The 22,482-nt window shown below is 36.4% G+C and overlaps 1 protein-coding gene across 1 annotated transcript in view; it reads right to left on the bottom strand.

Moving 5' to 3' along the window:
- The window catches only part of Ist1 (increased sodium tolerance 1-like protein), a 48,926-nt gene that overhangs the window by 1,118 nt on the left and 25,326 nt on the right, over window positions 1–22,482 (bottom strand). Inside the window, exons 5-7 of the mRNA XM_089108336.1 lie at window positions 8,911–9,054; window positions 5,092–5,265; window positions 2,019–2,210 (exon numbers count right to left, since the gene is read on the bottom strand). Of these exons, the coding sequence (XP_088964462.1) occupies window positions 2,019–2,210; window positions 5,092–5,265; window positions 8,911–9,054 (510 nt within the window). The remainder of the gene's footprint in view (window positions 1–2,018; window positions 2,211–5,091; window positions 5,266–8,910; window positions 9,055–22,482) is intronic.

Here is a 22,482-nt window from a genome sequence, read left to right as displayed (position 1 = left end):
TGTGTCACCTATCACACGAACTAAAATAATTAATATGAAAAATTTGAAATAATAACTAATAAAGATCATTCATTTTGACGGAGCTGAAATCTTCGATTTGCCACTAGCAGGCATTTCAGAGTTAAAGAATTAAATAAAATAAACACTAATCAACTGCGTAAAATGTCATAAGAATTCATAAATGTCATAAAATTATATAAAATGTCAGAATGTATGAAATTTTCAACATTATATACATCATGACATTATATATCAACCTTATATATACATTCGATTAAAAATTATATTGACATTATATACAAAATGTCATAAGAACTGTAGCACCAGGGTAATCAATTTTCTTATCATAAAATCTGTATATATAACTAAGTATATATATAACTTGTATCAAATTGTCACGCAAATGAAAAATAATTAATTTTATGAGCTTTATTAGGAAGGAACAAAAGCTCTGAGTTTCAGGCTCAAGGAATTAAACAAAATAAAAACTAAGAATCAACGGCATAAAAAGAGACACGATGCCCTCCAAGACCTAGATTCTAGAGGGGGAAATTTAGTTCCCTGGGGCTATATAGAGTCCTAGACACATTAAACAGGGTCCATATTCATGAAAAAAAATCGCACAAAAGGATTGACGTACACATCACAAAGTGAGATTCAGTATTAGGATATAAAGTTTTAAATTTATTTACAAAAAGAAGTACGTCTTAAAGTTTGGTGAAAAGGTCAACGTTTTGGTAATGTCGCACACATTTATCCCACAAGTACCCTTGAAGAGATATATAGACTGAATTTGAATAGAGATTATTTTTAGAATTATAAAGTCTGACGTACGAAAAAGTCTTAATCATTGAAAAACGCCCCTTGTGAATTAAATGTGTTGCAAAATGTTTCAAAAGTGTGTTGAGAGCTGAGGACGGCTTGGCGGAGGTCCTTGTCGAAATATCTACTTTGCCTTTTCGCTCTTTTTTTTTTTTTTTTTTTTTTTTTTTTTTTTTTTTTTTTTTACTGCCTGAAAATCAACCTTGTTTCCTTGGTTATTCTTTAATTTAATTTTTTTTTGTCTTTTGTCAAACGTTTTTTTTTTTTTGTTAAACATTATTGGAAACACCTTAACTCAGGTTTCTCCTGTCTTGTTTTGTGACTTTTTTGTGTGTTTTGAGCACTTAGAGCGGCTTGGCCGAGGTCTTTGCCGAAATATCTGCTTAGTCATTTCCCTTTCCTTTTTTTTAACTGGCTGAAAATTACCCTCGTCTTATGGTTTCTTGATTATCCTAATTTTTTTATCGAAAGTCAGGTATAGCCAGCGTGGTCATACAACGTATGCACGTCAATTGATAGACAAAATCAAGAAATTGTGCCTGGAATCCTTTTCCCTCGCTTCGGAATATTCAGTCTCTTTTCAAAACGTGTTGGCTCTGTGTTCATTAATATCTACATTGTTATCAAGTCAAAGAAAAAAAAAGAAGACTATTATTAAACAAGATTCATATACTGTCTTGTTATACAGGATATTTAGCTGGAAATATAAAGCAAAATGACAAAAAAACCTTCTAACTTCCAAATAAAATACACAATAATAAACGGTGCTAGTTTCCTGTTACTCCTTCTCAGAAGGAAATACTATAAAATTTTGAAACTAAATTTTAAAGAATTGTAAAATACATACTTATATCAGTCCTAAAAGCCCTTCACTTTACTTCACCCCTAACACAGAAATATATAGCGGAAGTTATATAGTCTCCATGCATTCGGCCATATTTCACTCTTTTCTTCAAATAAAATTAACGGCAAAGAGGCAACATCAACGAAATCAATAAACGGAAAAATGCATGTAGATTATAGAATTTGGGTTATATATAAGTGTACATTAGGGGAGAGGGAGAAGGCAAAGCGCTTTCGGGAATGACATAAGTAAGTATTTTACATATTTTTTTTTGTTGTGTTTTCAGAATTCCACAGTGTTTCTTTCTGAGGAGGGGTACCTGTAAACAAGAACCTAATAAACAAATAACTACCTCTGAATTAGTCCCAGGTTGGCTTTTAAATGGAAGGGCATCTGGTTTTGACCTTGCGTCAAAGGTTTGGTATGGGGGTGGCTGATCCAATCCAATAGGCCTTTGTGGAGCAGAATTAGGCTTATAATCTATAGATGAAGGAGGCGGCTTGTATTGTGACATCTGAGGGGCTGAAGGATCAATATTTGAAATCTGAAATATGTCAATCTCACATTAACCCTATCATGAAGGAAACAAAAATAACTGAATTCCAAATACAGTCTATATGGATTTCATAAGTTAATCGTCTTTTTATTTTGCTGCAAGAGTATGAAACCTTATTTACAAGTGGCTGAAGGGAATAAGGAAGATCACTTACAAAAATCAAAAATAAAGGGTCTAAAATAGACCCTTGTGGAACACCACATCAAATAAGCATTGATTGAGATATTGAATCAGATCAATCAAATCCTTGCTAAAATATGGACGAGATTCTTGAAGACGCGACTTACTAAAATAAAATCAGCAGAATTGTGCAAAAAAAAAGAAACATAAAAATAGGCAAATTTTACTTTCATTCCATCATGAGGGAACCAAAAATAATTTTGAAAAAATTATACAAAAAATAGAGCGTACATTTATTTTATAAGTTAATTTTCTTTTTATTGTGTTACAGCAGCAACATTTTGGTTTTGTCCTGTTTTTTTTTTTTTTCTAGTTAAGTTTAATACCTGTATTTCAAAGCGAGAACCTAGTTCATGGACTATCGAGTCATTTTCATGAATATAGACTATCTATCTAAATATACTATTTACTAGGCTACATCTATCGCTGCAACCATGATATGTCTAAACTTAGAGACAATATGTCTAGACAAATTACCCTTTTTCTGATCTAAGTAAGACGTCATCTCGGGGTTTCCCAATTTAAGAACTTTACTGAAGGAAGAGTGTATAAATTATAGAAATTTAAAATCGCCAATAATATTCTAAAATCATTTTGATTTGTATATCATTAAATAAAATGAATCCAATCCACTTTAAGTTTGAACTAAGAAAACAAAACTAATATCTCTATAAGTTCTGCATACACTCATCCTACTTTCATAATTTGTGGTTTCTCCCAGGCATCCACTAATTATTCACACCTTCGTCCTAAGGTCATCGGTTAGCTATTAATGTTCCAGGGAAACACATTGATTGCTACAAACTCCCATCAGTGAGCAAGCGCAATTCAATAAAGCGATTCCAATCGCGTCAGAGTCAAGCCCTGCCGCCCCGAGAAAGGAATCATACTCTAGCATAGAATATCATTGCAAGAGGAGATGAATATATTTTAGTTCTGCAATCAGCAGTACGGGCGTAGTCTATATTTCAAATTGAGAGGAGGGGAGTAAATAGCCTAGGATTTTCTCGGGGAAGGAGCGAGTGGTTACATCCACAGTAATATCTCATCTAAGCCCACTTGAAAGAAAGTAGTCAGTTTTTTAAATAGAAAATTTCATATGTTGAGATTTAAATGGGAGTTTAGAATTCTCTGACAAAAAACCCAGAGTCACGAGTCTTTCCCACGAGAGCGATAAAAAGCAAAGGCAAAAGAATATACAAGCTCACACACGTTCAGTGAATTTCTGCATAATTTAACAACCTAATTGGCATATATTTTTAAAATATGTCCTGCAGGCCTGCAGGACTGCATACATTAAAATATATTGAATTAAGAAAATACATATGGAAAATACAAAAATAAAAACATGATTTTATAACGTATTTCCAACCTATAAACAACAAATAACAAGTAGAACAATAGGGAATTTTTTCCGTTAGACAGTGGAATTCCAAATTTTAAATGAATATTTCGACCCTATGTCCAAGGGCCGTCCTCAGCATAGCACAAATGAAAGTATAAGAGAAAAACTTACATTAAAACACGACCATTAAAACTAAAAAGAAAAGTCCTGGTTGAACTTTGTTGAAGAAAGGATGCTAGGGCTGTCTTAAAAATATTTTTCAGTTTTAATGGTCGTCTTTTAATGTATGTTTTCCTTTTATATTTTCATTTGTGCTATGCTGAGGACGGCCCTTGGACATAGGGTAGATATATTCATTTAAAGTTTAGAATTCCACTGTCTAACGGAAAAAATTCCCTAGTGTTCTACTTGTTATTTTTTGTTTATGATGGAAGGGCAGTGTGGTCTTCGTCGCTATTTATGTTTTTCCAACCAAAAATCAAAATAATTGCAACTAGAAAATTCAAATACGAAGCAAAAATTTTGAGCTCTTCAGCTTGCTACAGCTTACAAACGACAGAACACTATATGCTACCTTACAGAATGTGCTGCTGATGTACCTACAACAGAATTTGCTGTTATTCTCTACAGATCTCACAGAATATAATAGCAATTTCATTTCCAAGAACCTGAATAATTTTCTAGCCGCAGAAAATGTGCTATGGTCCAAGTTCATCTTAGAAAAAGTGACCGGGAGGGAGTTATTCTAGTCATGGATCTAGCATCTTAACGGACATAGCAGGTATGCTCATTAAATAAAATAACAAAGTTTTGAAATGGAGCCCAAGCCATAATTGTCATAGGTCTAAAACTAAAAGTTTCTTTGACAAACCATCCCATAACAGATAAAACTATTGCAACAACATAGTACCATTATAATAACATTATCACAATTATAACAGCATTACAACAACATAATCCACCACCCCATAACCTGTATGTGCGCTGGATTTACGATCCTTTGTCGGAGAGGACGAGGGTTCGAATCCTAGTGTACCCAATTATTTGGTCTGGGAAGGGGGTCAGTGGCGTGACTCTATAAGCTCAGCCAGAGTCGACCCAGCTTTAAATAGGTACCTGGAGAAAGGTACCCAAGGAGAGTGTGTGAAAGCACAGGATGGTTGGCCCCCCAACCCCCCATTGCACTTCCTGGCTGAAGGGCCAAGAAACGGTGAACAGCACCGCCAGTAGGGACTGTAAAGTCCAATACCGCATTCTTTACCTTTTTTTAACCTATAAAGTTATTGCAACAATATAGAAAATAAAAATGGTTATAGGTCAATTTGTTTTAGAGGTTCTACTTACATTAGGATAATGAAATGGCTTGTTTTCTGTAGGAGGGAGCATTGGAACTGGCTGACCCATCGATGGCATTTCTGGATAATTAGAAACTTTGAAGCCAGGCTGAGGTGGAGCAGACCATCCTCCTCCTCCCAAATTATTCCTGCCTTCAGCAAAATCAATTAGTTCACCGGTATCCTTTAAAAATAAACAAGATTTACTAATAATAAGGTAAGTAAGAGTTGAAGAAATCAGGAACAAGGATAATACTAGGAACACATATTGCGAATATTAGTATACACATATTGCGATACTTCGGCGAATATTAGGCATTTTACATTCCCAAATGGAAAAGATACAAATTCACGAAATAACGTACAGCGAAAAATATTGCTTTACAACAAGTAATCAAAACAACGAAATTTGCCTAAGCAGTGACACATTGAAATTTATTACTGTCTTTCACTGGACCTTTGGCAGATTTTTGCACGCCCAACAATTTCATTCGTTATTTTGTAGATGAGCCTTGAGTCACCTTTATTGTCAGCTTCCTCTGCTTATTCAGCTTTAGCTTCGATGAATTTACGTTTGCCAATTCGTGTCTGCTTCTTGACTTCCTTGTGCTTCTGAAGGTACAGCACTGAGAGGCGAGCTTGGTCACCTTGTGTGCTATTCTTCTGTCTCTTTAAAGTGGTGCGTTCAGCTATGGTCTTCCATGTTTCATCGGAAATCTATCTCTCTTTAGGTCTCTTTCGGACGCCTAGGATCTCTTTCGCAGATTCTGCATAGGCAGACGAGAGTGCAGTCAATATCGATTCAACGCTTCCTGCGTCTTCGGTGTTGTGACTTCCCAGTACTTCAAAGCGATTTTTGAGAGATAGGCAAAACTTTTTCTTCGTTGCTGCTTTGTTCAGCTTGTCCACATCAATATCGTCTGAGTATGTCTCCTTCGTTTCTGAGCTCTATGTTTGATCTGGACCTTGGCGATAATTAGTTCATGGTCTGAACCTAAGTCAGCATTTCTCATGGTCCTTACATCTAAGAGACTTGTTCTTCGAGCTTTACTCCAAAGAATATGATCGATCTGATTTTTGGTTCTGTGGTCCAGGGACGTCCAAGTGTATTTGCGAATATTCTTATGTGGAAATAACGTTCCACCGATCAACAACCCGTGTTCAATAGCAAGATCGATCAAAAGGGAGCCGTTTTCATTCAGGTTACCTACGACATACCTTCCGCTAACGCTGGATGCGTATTCAGTGTCGTTGCCAACTTTGGCATTAAAGTCTCCGAGAACAAACATGATGTTATGCCGAGGTGCAGCTCTTATCACATCTTTGAAGGTACGGTAGAATTCATCTTTGATATCGCTGTCTGCGTTATTTGTCGAAGCATAGACTGAAACCAGTGTCATTTTAGCATGTTGGGAAGCAAATCTGGCTGTGAGGATACAGCTTGAGGAAACTGGTTACATTCTAGTAAAGCTTTGGAAGCTTTTGTGTTCAAGAGTAGACTGACTCCTTCACGGTGGTAGTCATTCCCTCCAGAAAATAGAAATTAATGTCCTTTCAGTATTTCTATCCCGAAGCTGAGCCGACGAACGTCACCTATTAACCCCGGCCACATCCTCCTTTCTTAACACGGAGAAAGCATTAAAATATGAACTAAGGAGGTGTGAAGTGGAGGCCATGGATAAAATTGCCGAGGATCAGGAAGATGCAGCTAGACGGCATAAAAGTAAACTATTGTACTGGCATATTGATAAATTGAGAGGGAAGAGTCAATCCATACTTGTCCCAGTTAAAGAGAGGAACGGGGCTACAATTAGTGATAAGGAAAGAGTTAAAGAAAGATGGACAGAACAATTTGAGAATGTGCTAAACTTGGATATAGCTGCATGAAAAGATACAGAGGAAAATGAAAAAGTTTGTTATATCTTGGATGTGAAGGAAGATTTGTTTTGTAAGAAAGAATTAGCGGCAGTACTAAAAGGATTAAAAATAATAAGCCTACAGGTGCTGATAGTGTGGTAAATGAGTTTCTTAAATATGGTGGCTCTGAGGTTAGAAATAGTTACTGAAGATTATGAATATGCTTTTTGAAGAGGGGGAAGTATCTAACAATTTTAGGAAAACCTTAATTAAACCACCGTATAAGAAAGGTGATAAGAGTGAGTGTGGTAACTATAGGCATTGGCCTGGTTTCTCTAGGTAGTAAATTACTTAGTAATATGATACGTTTTAGACTGAGAGATGCTGTAGACAAAATTTTAAGAGAATAACAGTGTGGTTTTAGAAAAGGTGGAGGATGTGTGGACCAAATTTTCACTCTACGGTTAATAATTGAGAAGTGCCTGAGCTCTCAGACACCTTTGGTCCTCAGTTTTATAGATTATGAGCAAGCGTTCGATTCTGTTGATAGAAGCGCATTAGCGAAGGTCTTATCCTTGTATGGTATACCAGACAAATACATTAAAGGGATTAGTGCTAAGTACGAGAATAACACCGCTGCGGTTAAGGTAGGAAGTGAGATTAGCAGCTGGTTTCGTATTAAATCAGGAGTTAAGCAGGGTTCCCCCTTTATATGGATCATTTTGATGGACTTTGTCTTACGGAGCACAGGAAAGGCAATGGGAGACCACGGAATCAAATGGGGGGGGAAACTCTCCTGGACTTAGATTATGCTGATGATCCACTTACCTTGGTAGTATTATTAGTAAAGACGGAGGCAGCAGCGAAGATGCTAAAAGTAGAGTAGCCAAGGCTTAGTGTGTTTTTTCACAGTAAAAAAAAGTTTGGAAGATTAGGAAGATAAGTCCACAAACAAAGATTAGAATATTGGAAGCTACAGTGATGACAGTGGTCAAACATGGCTCTGAAGTATGGGCGCTCCGAAAAGCGGATGAAGATTTGCTATAGTTCTCCAGAGAAATTGCCAACGGATTGTTCTAGGTACCTGGCCGACATACTGTATTTCAAACAGTAGGCTGGACGAGAAGTGTAGTTCAATCCCGCTTTCTAGGGATGTAATGAGAAAAAAGTTGAGATGGCTAGAGCACGTTCTGCGGATGAAGGATGACAGATTGCCGAAGATTGTCCTTTTTAACCAACTATCTAGGGCTAAACGGAAAGCAGGTCGCGGTTGGGGTGGGAGGATGTCATAAAGAAAGATTTAAAGGATATGGGAAATTCCTGGGAGGGTATAAAGACGGAGGCTTTGGATAGATTGGGACGGAGGAGCGTGCTTAGCTGTGTTGGCCTCAGGCGGCATGGTGCTGCGGTGAGTTGTTAGTAGTGGTAGTAGTAGAGGTCACTTACATAATCTTGGTTTCGTATTCTATGCAGTAGTCTTTTGCTTGCACATCAACAAAATACTTATTAACGCACCTCGACATACGCATATACACTTCAGCAAGAGAAAAATGCAAATAAACACAACAAGCAATGAGTTACAGAAGAAGTTTTCCAATAATACTTATGACTAGGAAGACCGATTTTGTTTGGCCCACCCAGGTAAAACACTCAGGTCGCAAAAATTAGCTAATCTCTTAGCTTTCCATAAAATTTTGAAAATTAGTATTTCGCAAAATCAGCCAAATTATCTAAAACTAGCCCGCAAAAAAAAAATGAAGAAAAGTTGAAAATTTGGTGCATTACAAATAAAACAAAGTGAAGAACTAGAGAATGTTGAAAAGAAAATAGCTTAAAAAAAGACGTTTGAGCCTATAAACAAACATTTCTTGCAATTTAAATTTGGTCTCAAGAAGGAATCCTCTTATACCTCTGAAGGTAGGACCTACATGAAGGTTGTAAAAAAAGTGTAACCAAAGGAAATGTCACTTACCACAATTTCAGGCTCGTATTCTATACCATAGTGTTTAGCTATCTCAACAAGATATTTTTCAACAATTTGTCTAGGTGGTGCCTGTACACCAAGCTTCTGCTGAAGTTTCGGGGAAATAGTTGCGACAGCGCTATCCCTACACGCCTGAAAAAAAATACACAATTTTTAGCGCTTAAAGACATTGTTACGCCTCCTTCAAGGTCCTTTTATTGCAGCTAATCACAGGAACATCAGCGAAAGGAGCGCTTTCAGCAGAACATTCAAAAGACAAAAGAACCTGTTGCTACAATTCTTCTTAAGTTGGCAAATTTAAGGCGGAGAACAAAGCATTCAGAACTTTCCGTTTTCAGAGGCAACGCTGTAGCGTTGCCTATAGTAAAGGCCATACGGCTCCAATGTTTTATTATTATAATTTTTTTATTATTATTTTTTTTTCCCAGAGGCACTTCATATGGAAGGGGTCGTCATAGAAACTTCAAAGGGGGCTGATTTGATTGCAAATCGAGAGTTCTAGTGCTCTTTTTAATAGTCAAAAGTGATTGGAGGGCCACTCGGCCCCCGCCCCCCCACGCCCATCATTCTCCCAAACACATCCAATCAAAATTTTGATAAAGCCATTTTGTTCAGCATAGTTGATTTCCAGATAGAAAATATGTTTTCGAGGAGGTACCCCATCCTTCCTGCCTGAGTAAACAATTTCTATATCACCTAATTTCATGCTTACTTCCCCTGGGATATGAGTTTCTGAAATTCCTAATAAATCCAGTTCGAATCGTCTGAATTCGTCAGTCAAAATGTCGATACGATAGTCATTTTTTAATGTCGTAACATTCCAAGTTCCAATTTTCATGGAAAGGTAGCCATTTTGTTAAAAAAAAAAAAGTTCAAAGGTCAGATAACGGAAACTCCGGGGTCGACACATGTTGTACAAACATAATATTTGTAATATTATTCGTTTTATACCTAATCAACTATTAGTTATAATAATTATATATACTAATTAGTCATAAATTATACCCTGGGGGCATATATAGCTGTTTTGGAAGGAATTCTCGTATAAACTTCAGAAAAGGCTCATTTGATTGGAAATTTGAAGTTCTAGTTCAATTTTAAAGAGTCAAAATGATCGAAGGGCAACTAGCCCCTCCCTCACACCCTTTTTCCCCCAAATACATCAGATATAAATTTCGAAGCATTCAATTTGTTAAAAAAAAAATCAAGGATAATTAAGCAAAACTCTAGTATCGACACATAGTTCGCGAAGACGGTGTTTTCGATATAGCATGCTTTGTAGCTAACTAATCATTTGAAAAAAAATAAGTAGGTTAAAGTCAGCGACTATGTAAAGATTTAGAGTATTGACCCATTGAAGTCTGTAAAAAAAATACTGTTACATCAGTCGAAGAAAAACGATAACGCGTAGTCTCTTTTTGTTACAGACAGATGAGTAAGCCCATCTCTTAAAAATTTCAGGTGGCTTTTTTTTTACAAGTGTCCCGACCATCAGACGTTCGTACTCCAGAGACACACACACCCCCCCCCCCCCCAGGGCCCCGAGGCAGGCGTTGTAAGTTATACTCTGGGGGTATATATGGTTCTTATAGAATGGATACTCGTATAAATTTCAGAGGGCTCATATGATTGAAAATAGAAAGTTCTAATTTAATTCTTAAGAGTTAAAAGATATCAAAGCTTAATTAATCCCCCCACGCCTTTTTTCCCAAACCCATCCGATAAAAATTTTGAGATAGCAATTTTGTTACAAATAGTTCAAACATAGATAATAAAAATTTAGAGGTTTACACAAGCCCATTATTTCACATTGATATTGCTACTTTGATAACAGTTTTGATGCTTTTATCAAGATATCATTTATTTTAATAGTTTGATTTTGAAATAAGGACTTTTTATAAACTTGAATTTTTTTGCAATCAAAAACGAGACAAATATTAATTAAAAAAAAACTTTCCGAAAAATAAGTTTTTCAAAGAAAAGTAAAGCTCATTTTAAACTTTAGCTCAGCAGAAACAAATATCTTTTGAAATTCAAACTCAAAACGATCAGAAATTACTATTAAAGAATAAATGAAACCCACAACGAACAGAAATTAAATAAACAATCATAGCAAAAACATACAAAAGTAATAATATAAATGAATAAATAGATCTAAAAGTGAGTAACGCTTAGATTGAATATGAATATCAAGCTTAAAACGAAAAAAAGATATTTTCCTATTGAAGTATAAATGAAACTTAAAACGAACAGAAATTAAAAAAACAATCAATGCAAACAAACATACAATAGATATTAATGTAAATTAATAAATAAATCTTAAAACGAGTGAAACGTAAATTGAATATGCAAGTCAAGCTTGAAACGAACAAAAATCACTATAAACAAGAGTTTGTGGTACGACCTCCTTCTCTCACTGTAAAAGCCTAAAACCTACTGCGTCATTGGCGCTTTACTGAAAACTATATGCGTCTTGATCAGTCTTGGAAAGTATAAACAATATCAAAATGAATATTTGATGTATAATTATATTAATTGTTGAAAGATCCTTCAGTTCAAGAATTTATCTCACTGCAATTGTATTTTTTTTTTCATAGCTGTAAGAACTTGAAAAGAAAATATTTGTAATATAATTCGTTTTAGTTAAGCACCAATGACGCAGTAGGCTTTTGGTTTTTATTTACAGTTAGGAAAGGAGGCAGTATCCAAAAACGTGTTTGTAGCGAAATTATATTGGTTTTTAACATTTTTAAAAATAGCTAATAAATTAAAATGTATATTGATACATAGTGGTATTAATTACTAAAAGCTCATCAGTTCAAAATTTTACTATATTTTTAATGTTAATTTTCAATATTAATTGCAGAAGAAAATATTTGTCATAAAATCGGTTTTCAGCCAAGCGCCAATGACGAAGTAGGTTCTAGACTTTTACAGTGAGAGAAAGAGGTCATACCCAAACTCTTGTTTGTAGTGATTTTTGTTCGTTTCAAGCTTGATTTGCATATTCAATTTAAGTTTCCCTCGTTTTAAGATTTATTTATTAATTTATATTAATATCTATTGTATGTTTCATGCTAAGTGATTCATGCTTTTTGTGGTTCAAGAAAGTAAAAAAAAGGTTTATTATTTTGAAATGGTTGCCAGTAAAATAGGCCAGGCTGAAAGCATTGGTTTTTTGGAAATTGCAGCTTGACCATGTGGTACTGTGCTGTTGTTGAAAAGTTTGAAGTGATCTAATTAAGTGTTTGTGGCCTATGCTACAGCATGGGAGAATCCTTAAAGATTCTCAAATTGATCAAATTTGTTTAAAAAAAAACAAAATAACGCTTGTTAATAGTTTATTTCACTAAAATATGATTCCTGACTCAATGCAAGGCCACTTTGGAAATCTGAAATCCTTAAAAATAAGGGATCCCTCATTTTCATTTCGAAATCACATTTTTTACGTAAGGGAAGGCATTTGGAGTTTTTTTTTTCCTCATTTAACAGCTCTACAAGCTTTCTAAACCTTTGTAAGTTGTGCTGAATGTAATACTCCAAGTGGAAGTTTGATTGAGGACAGGTAACCGCAAGGACATAATGACTTGTGTTTACCACTGTTCAAAGAGGGGGGCAACCAGAATAAGGTACTCCTGGTGCCTTGGCTCGGGTACGCCATGGTTAGGGCCTTTTTATTTGTTTGATTTGGGAGGGGGTGCTGTAATTTATTTGACCCTGGGTGCCACCAACCCTAGAAACAGCCCTGCTTGTGTGTAGATATTGAAATGGAAAATATATCTTTGTTTGGCACACATATATTCATTTCACCTGGGTTATCATCCTCTGTGTTGAAAAATCACATTTAGTCTAGAAAAAATGTGCAGGGACAGGGTGAATTTTGTGTCTGTTAAACATTATTTATCTTTGTGATTAATCATTACAAAGATTTAATAGAACCTACTAATGCAACTGATCCCTTGCTTCTTGTTGACTAATGAAATAATGATTCTCACTCAAGAAGAATTGCGAAATTAAAGTGATAACCAAACAATTTTCGGTATTATTTTAGTGATTTTTTTTCTTCTTTTTACTTTCGATTTGTTCGTGTTAGAGCTGTTAGACGTACTGTAGTAGTCAAGTCTATAGCAAATTTTTTACTTATACCAAGAAAAATACTGGAATTGCAAAATGATGTTCACTCCTTAAAAAACAAATTATCAGTGTTCAAGAACCAACGTTTTTCTCTCTTTATTTTTTCATTGACCAAAAACCCTCTTCTATTCTATATGTAATATATTTTTAATTAGTGTACTCAAATACGCCATTTTTTTTACAAAATATAAATAAAGTAAAACCAATTTTCTTTCTTTTTTATCCAAAAAATTGAAAGGAAAATTCCAGTTCATTATCAATTAGACGTAGCTGTTTCCTTAGGGTAGGAAGAATAGCAAATAACTTAGACTTGAGCGTTTTTGGAGTTTGTAAATTGTAAATACATTCTAAGATCACACTGGCTATACATGACATATGAAACTAAGAGAGGAAAGGAAATAATAAATGAAAAATAATATAAAGGGGGGTGAGAAAGCGAGGATTTTGTCAGCCAGTGGCGGAGCGTGAGGGCGAATAACGGGCAAGCGTTTCGACGGGGACCTTTGCCAAGTCGTCCTCAGTGCTAAACAAGGGGGAGGGAAGGAATCTAACCTTTTGAAGTTTACCCGACAAAAGACAGACACTGAATAAAAAGACACTGGCCTCCCCCAGGCCATTCAGCATGTCCCCAGGTGGCGATAGGGGAACACTCTACAGATATGTAGGGTACCTCCATAGGAGGCATGGACCAAGGGGGGACCTTGTCCCGGGGGGTCCATAATAGAATCTGGAGCACCCTTGCCCGGGGTCATAAATACAGGCAGAGGTGGAAGAAAGCCCCTCAAATGTTCACTCAAAAGGGCACACTGGTTTATCTACAAGTTACTTGAGTTGCAAACCTTCTCCCAACAATGGGTTAAATTGCATGGTGATGCAGAACACAATCGCGGGAGGATCTTCTATAGGAGGACAACTGCGGCAGGGCGTAAGATCTAGATCTATGGAGAACGGCCTCTGCAATGGGCTGCCGCGACCTTTTCGGGGTACCTGCAAGACTGGAGACCTTGCAGTCAACTCTATTCCCACTTGAGGAGTGGCGCCCCTCGTGGAAATTATAGCCTAGTAAACGACACAGCATTCGCACGGGATTCTGACTAATGGACAATTCTTCTGGGCTTGGTATGTTTTGATGGGCGTCTTTGGGCTGAAAAACCTCTTCCTAGCTAATTTATCTATTACGGGTTGCCTCCCCGTAGTAGCATAATATTTGTAGGCATGAATATATAATGAGTCGGAGGTAATAGACTTGAGATTGTCTGTGCAGGATTTCGACTCTTGTTGATAGAAGAACATCGCCAAGCGCTGAAAACCATGTTGCGACCAAGATGGACCCAGGATTGCACAAAGCCTCCATTCTTGGAGGTCCCAGGGACTTCTTGCTGTCCGGTTCTAAGCCGGCTTAAGCACTTCGGTGTAGACTTGAGAAGATATGTGATCCCCGTCCTGCACGGGTATCCGGGATCCTTGCTTTTCCTGAGGCGAAAAAAATTTCAATGATTTAAAGACCATGAAAATTGGAACTTGGACTGTTACAACATTCAAAAATGACTATTGTATTGACATTGTGACTGATGAATTCAGACGACTCGAACTAGATTTATTGGGGAGTTCAGAAACTCCTATCCCAGGGATAGGAATTATGATATTATGTGACATAGACAGTGTTTGTTCATTCAGGAGGGATGGGGTACATAAACAGGGAGTAGGGCTGATGATGAATCAGGAAGCTGCTAAGTCTCGTTTAGGCTGGGAAGGTATTAATAATAGAATACTAATTTCTCATTTTATGACTAGAAAATTCAGGGTATCAGTTATAGTAGTATACGCCCCTGTAGAACCGACTGATGGAGATACTAGTGACTCAGATGAATTTTACTTACAGTTACAGGAGCAAATAGACAAGGTCCCAGGTAGAAATATGATGTTATTGATGGGAGATTTTAACGCCCAGGTTGGTAGAAATAAGGATAGATGGTATCCCAGCTTAGGTAAATTTGGTGTAGGAAAAGAAAACAGTAATGGATACAGACTTTTGCAATTTTGTAGGTATAACAGTCTAGTTATAACCAATACGGTGTTTGGTCATAAAATGGCTCATAAGCTAACATGGTATTCACGTGATGGTAAGACAGCAAACCTTATTGATTATGTTATAGTAAACCGAAGACTAGTAGGATCAATACAATATAGTAGGGTATACATGAGTTCTTTTATTGATTTTAAAAATAAAGATCACCACCTAGTAGTGTCTAGGGTTAATTTAAAGCTGAAATATCGAAAGGGTAACTACCTCCCGGGAAGTTATGATGCTGGTAGACTCTAGAATGAGAATTTGATAGAAACATTCCAGGAACAGTTGAATACTAAACTTTAGAGTTTAAAATTTGATAATGTGGAAGACGGTTGGAATAATTTTAGAAAAATAATTTGTGAAGTTGCTGAAGGTGTATTAGGGAAAAAAAGCTAGAACTGCAGCTAAGAATATTAGTGAAAAAGCTTTATGTTTAATAGAAAGGAGAAAGGACTTGTACAAGAATTATCTGAGTGATAGATCACATGAAAACAAAAGAAATGTAAAGAAAGTGGAGAAAGCATTGAAATATGAACTAAGGAGGTGTGAAGTGGAGGCCATGGATAAAATTGCCGAGGATTTAGAAGATGCAGCTAGACGGCATAATAGTAAAATATTGTACTGGCACGTTAACAAATTGAGAGGTAGTAGTCAATCCGGACTTGTCCCAGTTAAAGATAGGAATGGGGTGGCAATTAGCGATAAGGCAAAAGCTAAAGCGAGATGGGCCGAACATTTTGATAATTTGCTTAACCGAGATAGAGTTGCAGGAAAAAATATAGAGGAAAATGAAAAAGTTTGTGATACTTTGGATGTGAAGGAAGATTTGTTTTGTGAGGAGGAATTAGAAACAGTACTAAAAGGATTAAAGAATAATAAGGCTCCAGGTGCTGATAGGGTGGTAAATGAGTTTCTTAAATATGGTTGCTCTGAGGTTAGAAACAGGTTACTTTAGATTATGAATATGAATTTTTAAACAGTGGAATTACCTAAATCTTTTAGGAAAACCTTAATTAAGACAATTTATCAGAAATGTGATAAAAGTGAATTTGGTAATTATTTAGTCATTAGTCTGGTCTGTGTAGTTAGCAAATTACTTAGTAACATGATACTTTTTAGACTGAGAGATGCCGTAGACAAAGTTTTAAGAGAAGAGCAGTGCGGTTTTAGAAAAGGTAGAGGATGTGTTGACCAAATTTTCACTCTTAGGTTAATAATTGAGAAGTGCCTAAGTTTTCAAACACCTTTGGTCCTCAGTTTTATAGATTATGAGCAAGCGTTCGATTCTGTTGATAGAGGAGCTTTAGTGAAGGTTTTATCCTTGTATGGTATACCAGACAAATACATTAAAGTGATTAGTGCTATGTACGAGAATAACGCAGCTGCGGTTAAGGTAGGAAATTAGCTTAGCAGCTGGTGTTTTATTAAATCAGGATTTAAGCAGGCCTGTGTTCTATCCCCCTTTGTATGGATTAATTTGATGGATTTTGTCTTTAGGAGCACAGGAAAGGCAATCGGAGACCACGGAATCAAATGGGGAGGAAAACGTCTACGGGACTTAGATTATGCTGGTGATTCAAGCATCCTAGATGATAGTGTGAGCAAAATGAATGCAGTTTTAGAGGTTTTGCGAGTTCAGGGTGCTAGTATTGGTTTCAAAATTAATATTAGGAAGACTAAGTCACTAAGGCTAGGAATAAGTGACAATGAAAAGGTGATGTTCGGTTATGAAAAGATTGATCAGGTGTGCAGTTTCACTTATCTTGGTAGTATTATTAGTAAAGACGGTGGGAGCAGTGAAGATGTTAAAAATAGCATAGCCAAGGCTCAGGGTGTTTTTTCACAGTTAAAAAAAGTCTGGAAGAATAGGAAGATAAGTCTGCAAACCAAGATTAGAATCTTAGAAGCTACAGTGATGACAGTGGTCAAATATGGCTCTGAAGCATGGACGCTCCGAAAAGCAGATGAAGATTTGCTAGATATTTTCCAGAGAAATTGCTTAAGGATTGTTCTGGGTACCCGGCTGAATGACCGTATTTCAAACAATAGGCTATACGAAAAATGTGGTTCAATACCGTTTTCTAGGTCTATAATGAAAGAAAGGTTGAGGTGGTTGGGGCATGTTGTGCGGATGAAGGGTGACAGATTGCCGAAGATTGTTCTTTTCGACCAACCATCTAGGGCTAAACGGAAAGCAGGTCGTCCCCGTCTGGGGTGGGAGGACGTCATAAAGAAAGATTTAAAGGAAGTTGGGACTTCGTGGGTGTGTGCAAGAAGGGAGGTTTTGAATAGATTGGGGTGGAGGAGTAGCGTGCGTAGCTGTGTTGGCCTCAGGCGGCTTGGTGCTGCGATGAGTTGTTAGTAGTAGTAGTAGTTTGTTTGCATTGATTGTTTATTTAATTTCTGTGCTTTTAAGTTTCATTTTTACTTCAACTACAAAATATTTTTTTCGTTTTATGCCTGGTACTTATATTTGAACCAAATATTACTTCCTTTGAGATCTGCCTATTCATCTATATTAATGCTTCCTTTATGTTTTTGCTAGAATGGCTAATTTGATTTCTGTTTGTTTTGGGTTTCATATACTATTTAGCTGGAATTTTATGTCGTTTTGAGTTTGAATTTTTAAAAGGTTTTTGTATCTGCTGAGCTTAAGTTTAAAATGGCCTTTACTTTTCTTTAAAAAACTTATTTTTCGGGAATTTTTTTTTTTTAATTAATAAATGTAAATAAGATAAGAAAGCCATACAAAAGCAGCTCAAATTAAAAGTCACATTTTCCATTGTAAAAAAAAATATTGCTTATAAATTAAGGTGCACTGTTACAAAAAAACTAAGTTCTACATATGGATCTTGAAGAAATATGATTATATGATATAATTTTATATATTTTCTTCTGTCTGACAGGCGCGCCAATTAGGGGGGGGGAGCAATCGTCCCCTAGATTTGAAAAGTACCTTCTTATTTATATTTCATAGCTATTTTCTAGTTTAGCTATATGCTATATTAAAGCAGCAAGACTGGCATATGGGTCGTTTTTTTTTGTCACACCTGTGCTTAGTTTTTTCACAGCTATTAAAATTATTTTATAGCTGTGATGAAATAGTTATTAATTTCATTGATTACAGCTATTAATATTAAGGAAACTTACAGTCCCTTGGCTTGAACAAAAAGGAAAATCTATCGGCTTGAACAACAAGGAAAATCGCTGGAACCACCATATTTTGCATCGAACGCATCTTTTTCTACCATGTCTCCATCTCCGCAGCTACCGTGGCACTGAAAGATTATAGAGAGCTGTTCAATAGCTCGTTTTAAAGGAAATTGCTATGTATAGTGCCTTCCGTAATTTAACAAAAAATTATTTTTAGAAATAATTTTAATCATTATTGCAGCAGTAGCTCCAACCTAGCAGATCGTGGGGCTGCTGCGGTAGCTGCTAATTAAGAAAATTAAGATCTATGGTTATTCCCTGTTTTAAGTATATTTGTTCAATTTTGTTCTGTTTTTTTTTTTCAATTTTGTTCTGTTTTATATATCTTCCTTAAAAAAAATCGAAAAAAATCCTTGCCCACATCCCTACATTTTTGTGAATAGGCAACATTGCTGTCTGATTAAAACATTATCAGACTACAGGCCTCAAATTATAGTATTCATCTATGTCGAAAAGCTATCTTTCAGCAATGTTTTTTGGCTGTGCATGTCAACCAAGCTTCTATTGAAGTTTTTGGAAGAAGTGCTTGTAACATCATTATCCCTACAGGCCTGAAAGAGAATCACACAGCGTTTAGGATTTGAAGGCATGGTTGGTTATTGTGTATTGCAAAAATATATTATGAGAAGTCAATATCGATGGGACATTAAACTACTTGGTTGCATGTCTTTTCTGAGAATGTTACCGTACGGCCCTAGCAGGAGATAGAAGGTTCCAGTCCCTCTAGTTACGTACTTCTTTTGGATACTACTACTACTACTACTAACAACTCACCGAAGCACTAAGCCGCCTGAGGCCAACACAGTTACGCACGCTCCTTCTCCACCCCAATCTATTCAAAGCCTCCCTCTTTACACCCGCCCATGAAGTTCTCATTTCCTTTAAATCTTTCTTTATGACGTCCTCCCACCCCAAACGGGGACGACCTGCTTTCCGTTTAGCCCTAGATGGTTGGCCGAAAAGAACAATCTTCGGCAATCTGTCATCCTTCATCCGCACAACGTGCCCTAGCCACCTCAACCTTTCTTTCATTATAGCCCTAAAGAGCGGTATTGAATCACATTTTTCGTATAGCCTATTGTTTGAAATACGGTCAGTCAGCCGGGTACCCAGAACAATCCTTAAGCAATTTCTCTGGAAAACATCTAGCAAATCTTCATCCGCTTTTCGGAGCGTCCATGCTTCAGAGCCATGTTTGACCACTGTCATCACTGTAGCTTCTAATATTCTAATCTTGGTTTGCAGACTTATCTTTCTATTCTTCCAGACTTTTTTTTAACTGTGAAAAAACACCCTGAGCCTTGGCTATTCTATTTTTAACATCTTCACTGCTCCCGCCATCTTTACTAATAATGCTACCAAGGTAAGTGAAGCTGCCTACCTGATCAATCTTTTCATTACCCAACGTCACCTTTTCATCTTCACTTATTCCTAGCCTTAGAGACTTAGTCTTCCTAACATTAATTTTCAAACCAATTCTAGCACCCTGAAATCGCAAAACCTCTAAAACTTCATTCATTTTGTTCACACTTTCATCTAGGATGCTTAAATCATCAGCATAATCCAAGCCCAGGAGACTTTTTCCTCCCCATTTGATTCCGTGGTCTCGCATTGCCTTTCCTGTGCTCCTTAAAACAAGGTCCATCAAAATAATCCATACAAAGGGGGGTAGAACACAACCCTGCTGAACTCCTGATTTAATACGAAACCAGTTGCTAACCTCATTTCGTACCTTAACCACAGCAGTGTTGTTCTCGTACATAGCACTATTCACTTTAATGTATTTGTCTGATATACCATGCAAGGATAAAACCTTTACTAAAGCTCTTCTATCAACAGACTCGAACACTTGCTCATAATATATAAAACTGAGGACCAAAGGTGTTTGAACAATCAGGCACTTCTCAATTGTTAGCCTAAGAGTGAAAATTTGATCGACACATCCTCTACCTTTTCTAAAACCGCACTGTTTTTCTCTTAAAACTTTGTCTACGGCATCTCTCAGTATAAAAAGTATAATATTACTAAGTAATTTGCCACCTATAGAGACCAGACAAATGCCTTGATAATTACCACACTCACTTTTATCACCTTTCTTATAAAGTGGTTTAATTAAGGATTTCCTAAAATCGCTAGGTACTTCCCTTTTTTCAAAAATCAAATTCATAATCTTCAGTAACTTATTTCTAACCTCAGAGCCACAAAATTTAAGAAACTTATCTACCACACTATCAGCACCTAGACCCTTATTATTTTTTAATCCTTTCAGTACTGTCGCTAATTCCTCCTCACAAAATAAAACTTCCTTCACATCCAAGGTATCACAAACTTATTCATTTTCCTCAATAGTTTTTCCTGCAAGTCTATCTCGGTAAAGCAAACTCTCAAAATGTTCAGCCCATCTCTCTTTCGTTTTTTCCTTATCGCTAATTGCGACCCCATTCCTATCTTTAACTGGGCCAAGTCCGGATTGTGTACCGTGAGTAATATGTGATATATTTAAAATACAAAAAAAAAATTCTTTTCTTCTAAGGAGACTTCCGATATAAATGCCTCGCAGCATCCCAGACGTTTTGTTTTACAAATGTGAAGTGTGGAAAAACTATCGGTCGAATTACGGCACTAATCAAAGAAGACGGTTTTGAATTTCACGAAAATACTTGGCAATAAAAAATCACGAGATTCAAAGTTCACAGGAATTTTCAAGTTATCTTATGAATATGAATGTCTAATCATCAGAATATTGAAAACAAATTATTGGACGGTCAGTTAGTTTGTAAACATAATGACAAATTAGTGGGCCCTCCACAGGAGTTGGGCCAATGGTGAAATAGCTCTTAGCGCACATACATTATTGTACATTTGAAATGTAAGTCTCAATAAAACCATTACTTTTCTATTTGTGTTGTTTTATTTTATATGTCTTTATCTAGCACTGCTTAGTAGAAAGCTCTTTCAATTGTACTCCATTGGCAGCACTCCTATTAAGTCTGATAACCCTACGAAGAATGATTACGCTCCTGGATTGACGGCTCCCCAGCCTAGTTAATCACCTCGCAAGAAAATTCAAATTTATTATTTAGTCTATTTTATTTTCTCCTATAGGGATTGGCGCGGTCATTTTTCTACCCCTTCATTATACTCATTCCTTTCCCCCTATTAGGAGTGGTGCAATCTTTAGCGGCACAAGTTTATATCAACTCAGCGGCTTAAGGTAAAACCTAAGTGGCACAAGTGGAGCAATTCCATAACGGCGGAGTTGGCGCAATCCCTAATAATACAGCTTAAATCCTTAATGGCACAAGTGACACGGTCACAAGTGGTACAGGGCCGACAACCACTGAAATTCACGAACCAATAAAATTCCCACGGTTGGATACCAAAAAAAATTCCCCCGGCAGAACTGGCGCGGTCGGTAGGTACCACACAAAATAACCGGTACAAGTGGCGGTACATGAACCTAATTAAGCAAAATCCCCCCGGCAGAACTGACGCGATCGACAAACATACAAAATTCCTCCGGAATAACTGGCACGATAAAAATACCCACAGAACAACTGGCGCGGTCGGTAAACTTAGAGGAAAAGATACGAACTAGCTATACTACATGCTTCTTAATTTCAAATTAAATCATTGGAAAAATACATACTTATAAGATAAATTGTATATGCCTATAACCGCTAAGCTATAATAGGAAACCCTTTTAGAATATCTCATAGGAGATAGCTGTCTTCCCCAAATAGGTTAAGTGAAAAAATAAAATTATTTTGAGTTATTCAAACGCAAAAATGTCGGAAGAATTGAGTGCACTTTTAATCGCGCAGAAATTGGTCGCAAAAAATGTAGAAATAACAAAATCTATCCCGCAATATGATGGACAATCAGATGTCGACGAATTTAATATCCAATTGGCCCAATTTGTAGAATTAACAAAAACAGAGCTAGGAAAGTTAGTCAGTATGCTCCTCGTAAGATTAAGAGAGCAGAAGGGGCCTAGAATATTTTATAGGTCCAACCCAATAGTAGTATCGTCTTGTAGTGATAGTAATAATATGTTACCTATATTTAATGATTTTTGGGTGGCAAATGTTTACTTTAAGGCACTAATTGACTCTGGTGCCACGGTTAATATCATAAACTCA

The sequence above is a fragment of the Artemia sp. Qi Xiang Cuo genome, chromosome 2 (assembly GCF_049724085.1).
Source record: "Artemia sp. Qi Xiang Cuo chromosome 2, ASM4972408v1, whole genome shotgun sequence".
Taxonomy (NCBI): domain Eukaryota; kingdom Metazoa; phylum Arthropoda; class Branchiopoda; order Anostraca; family Artemiidae; genus Artemia; species Artemia sp. Qi Xiang Cuo.
Note: the sequence above shows the minus strand (reverse complement) of the source record. Positions and strands in the feature narration are given on the sequence as shown.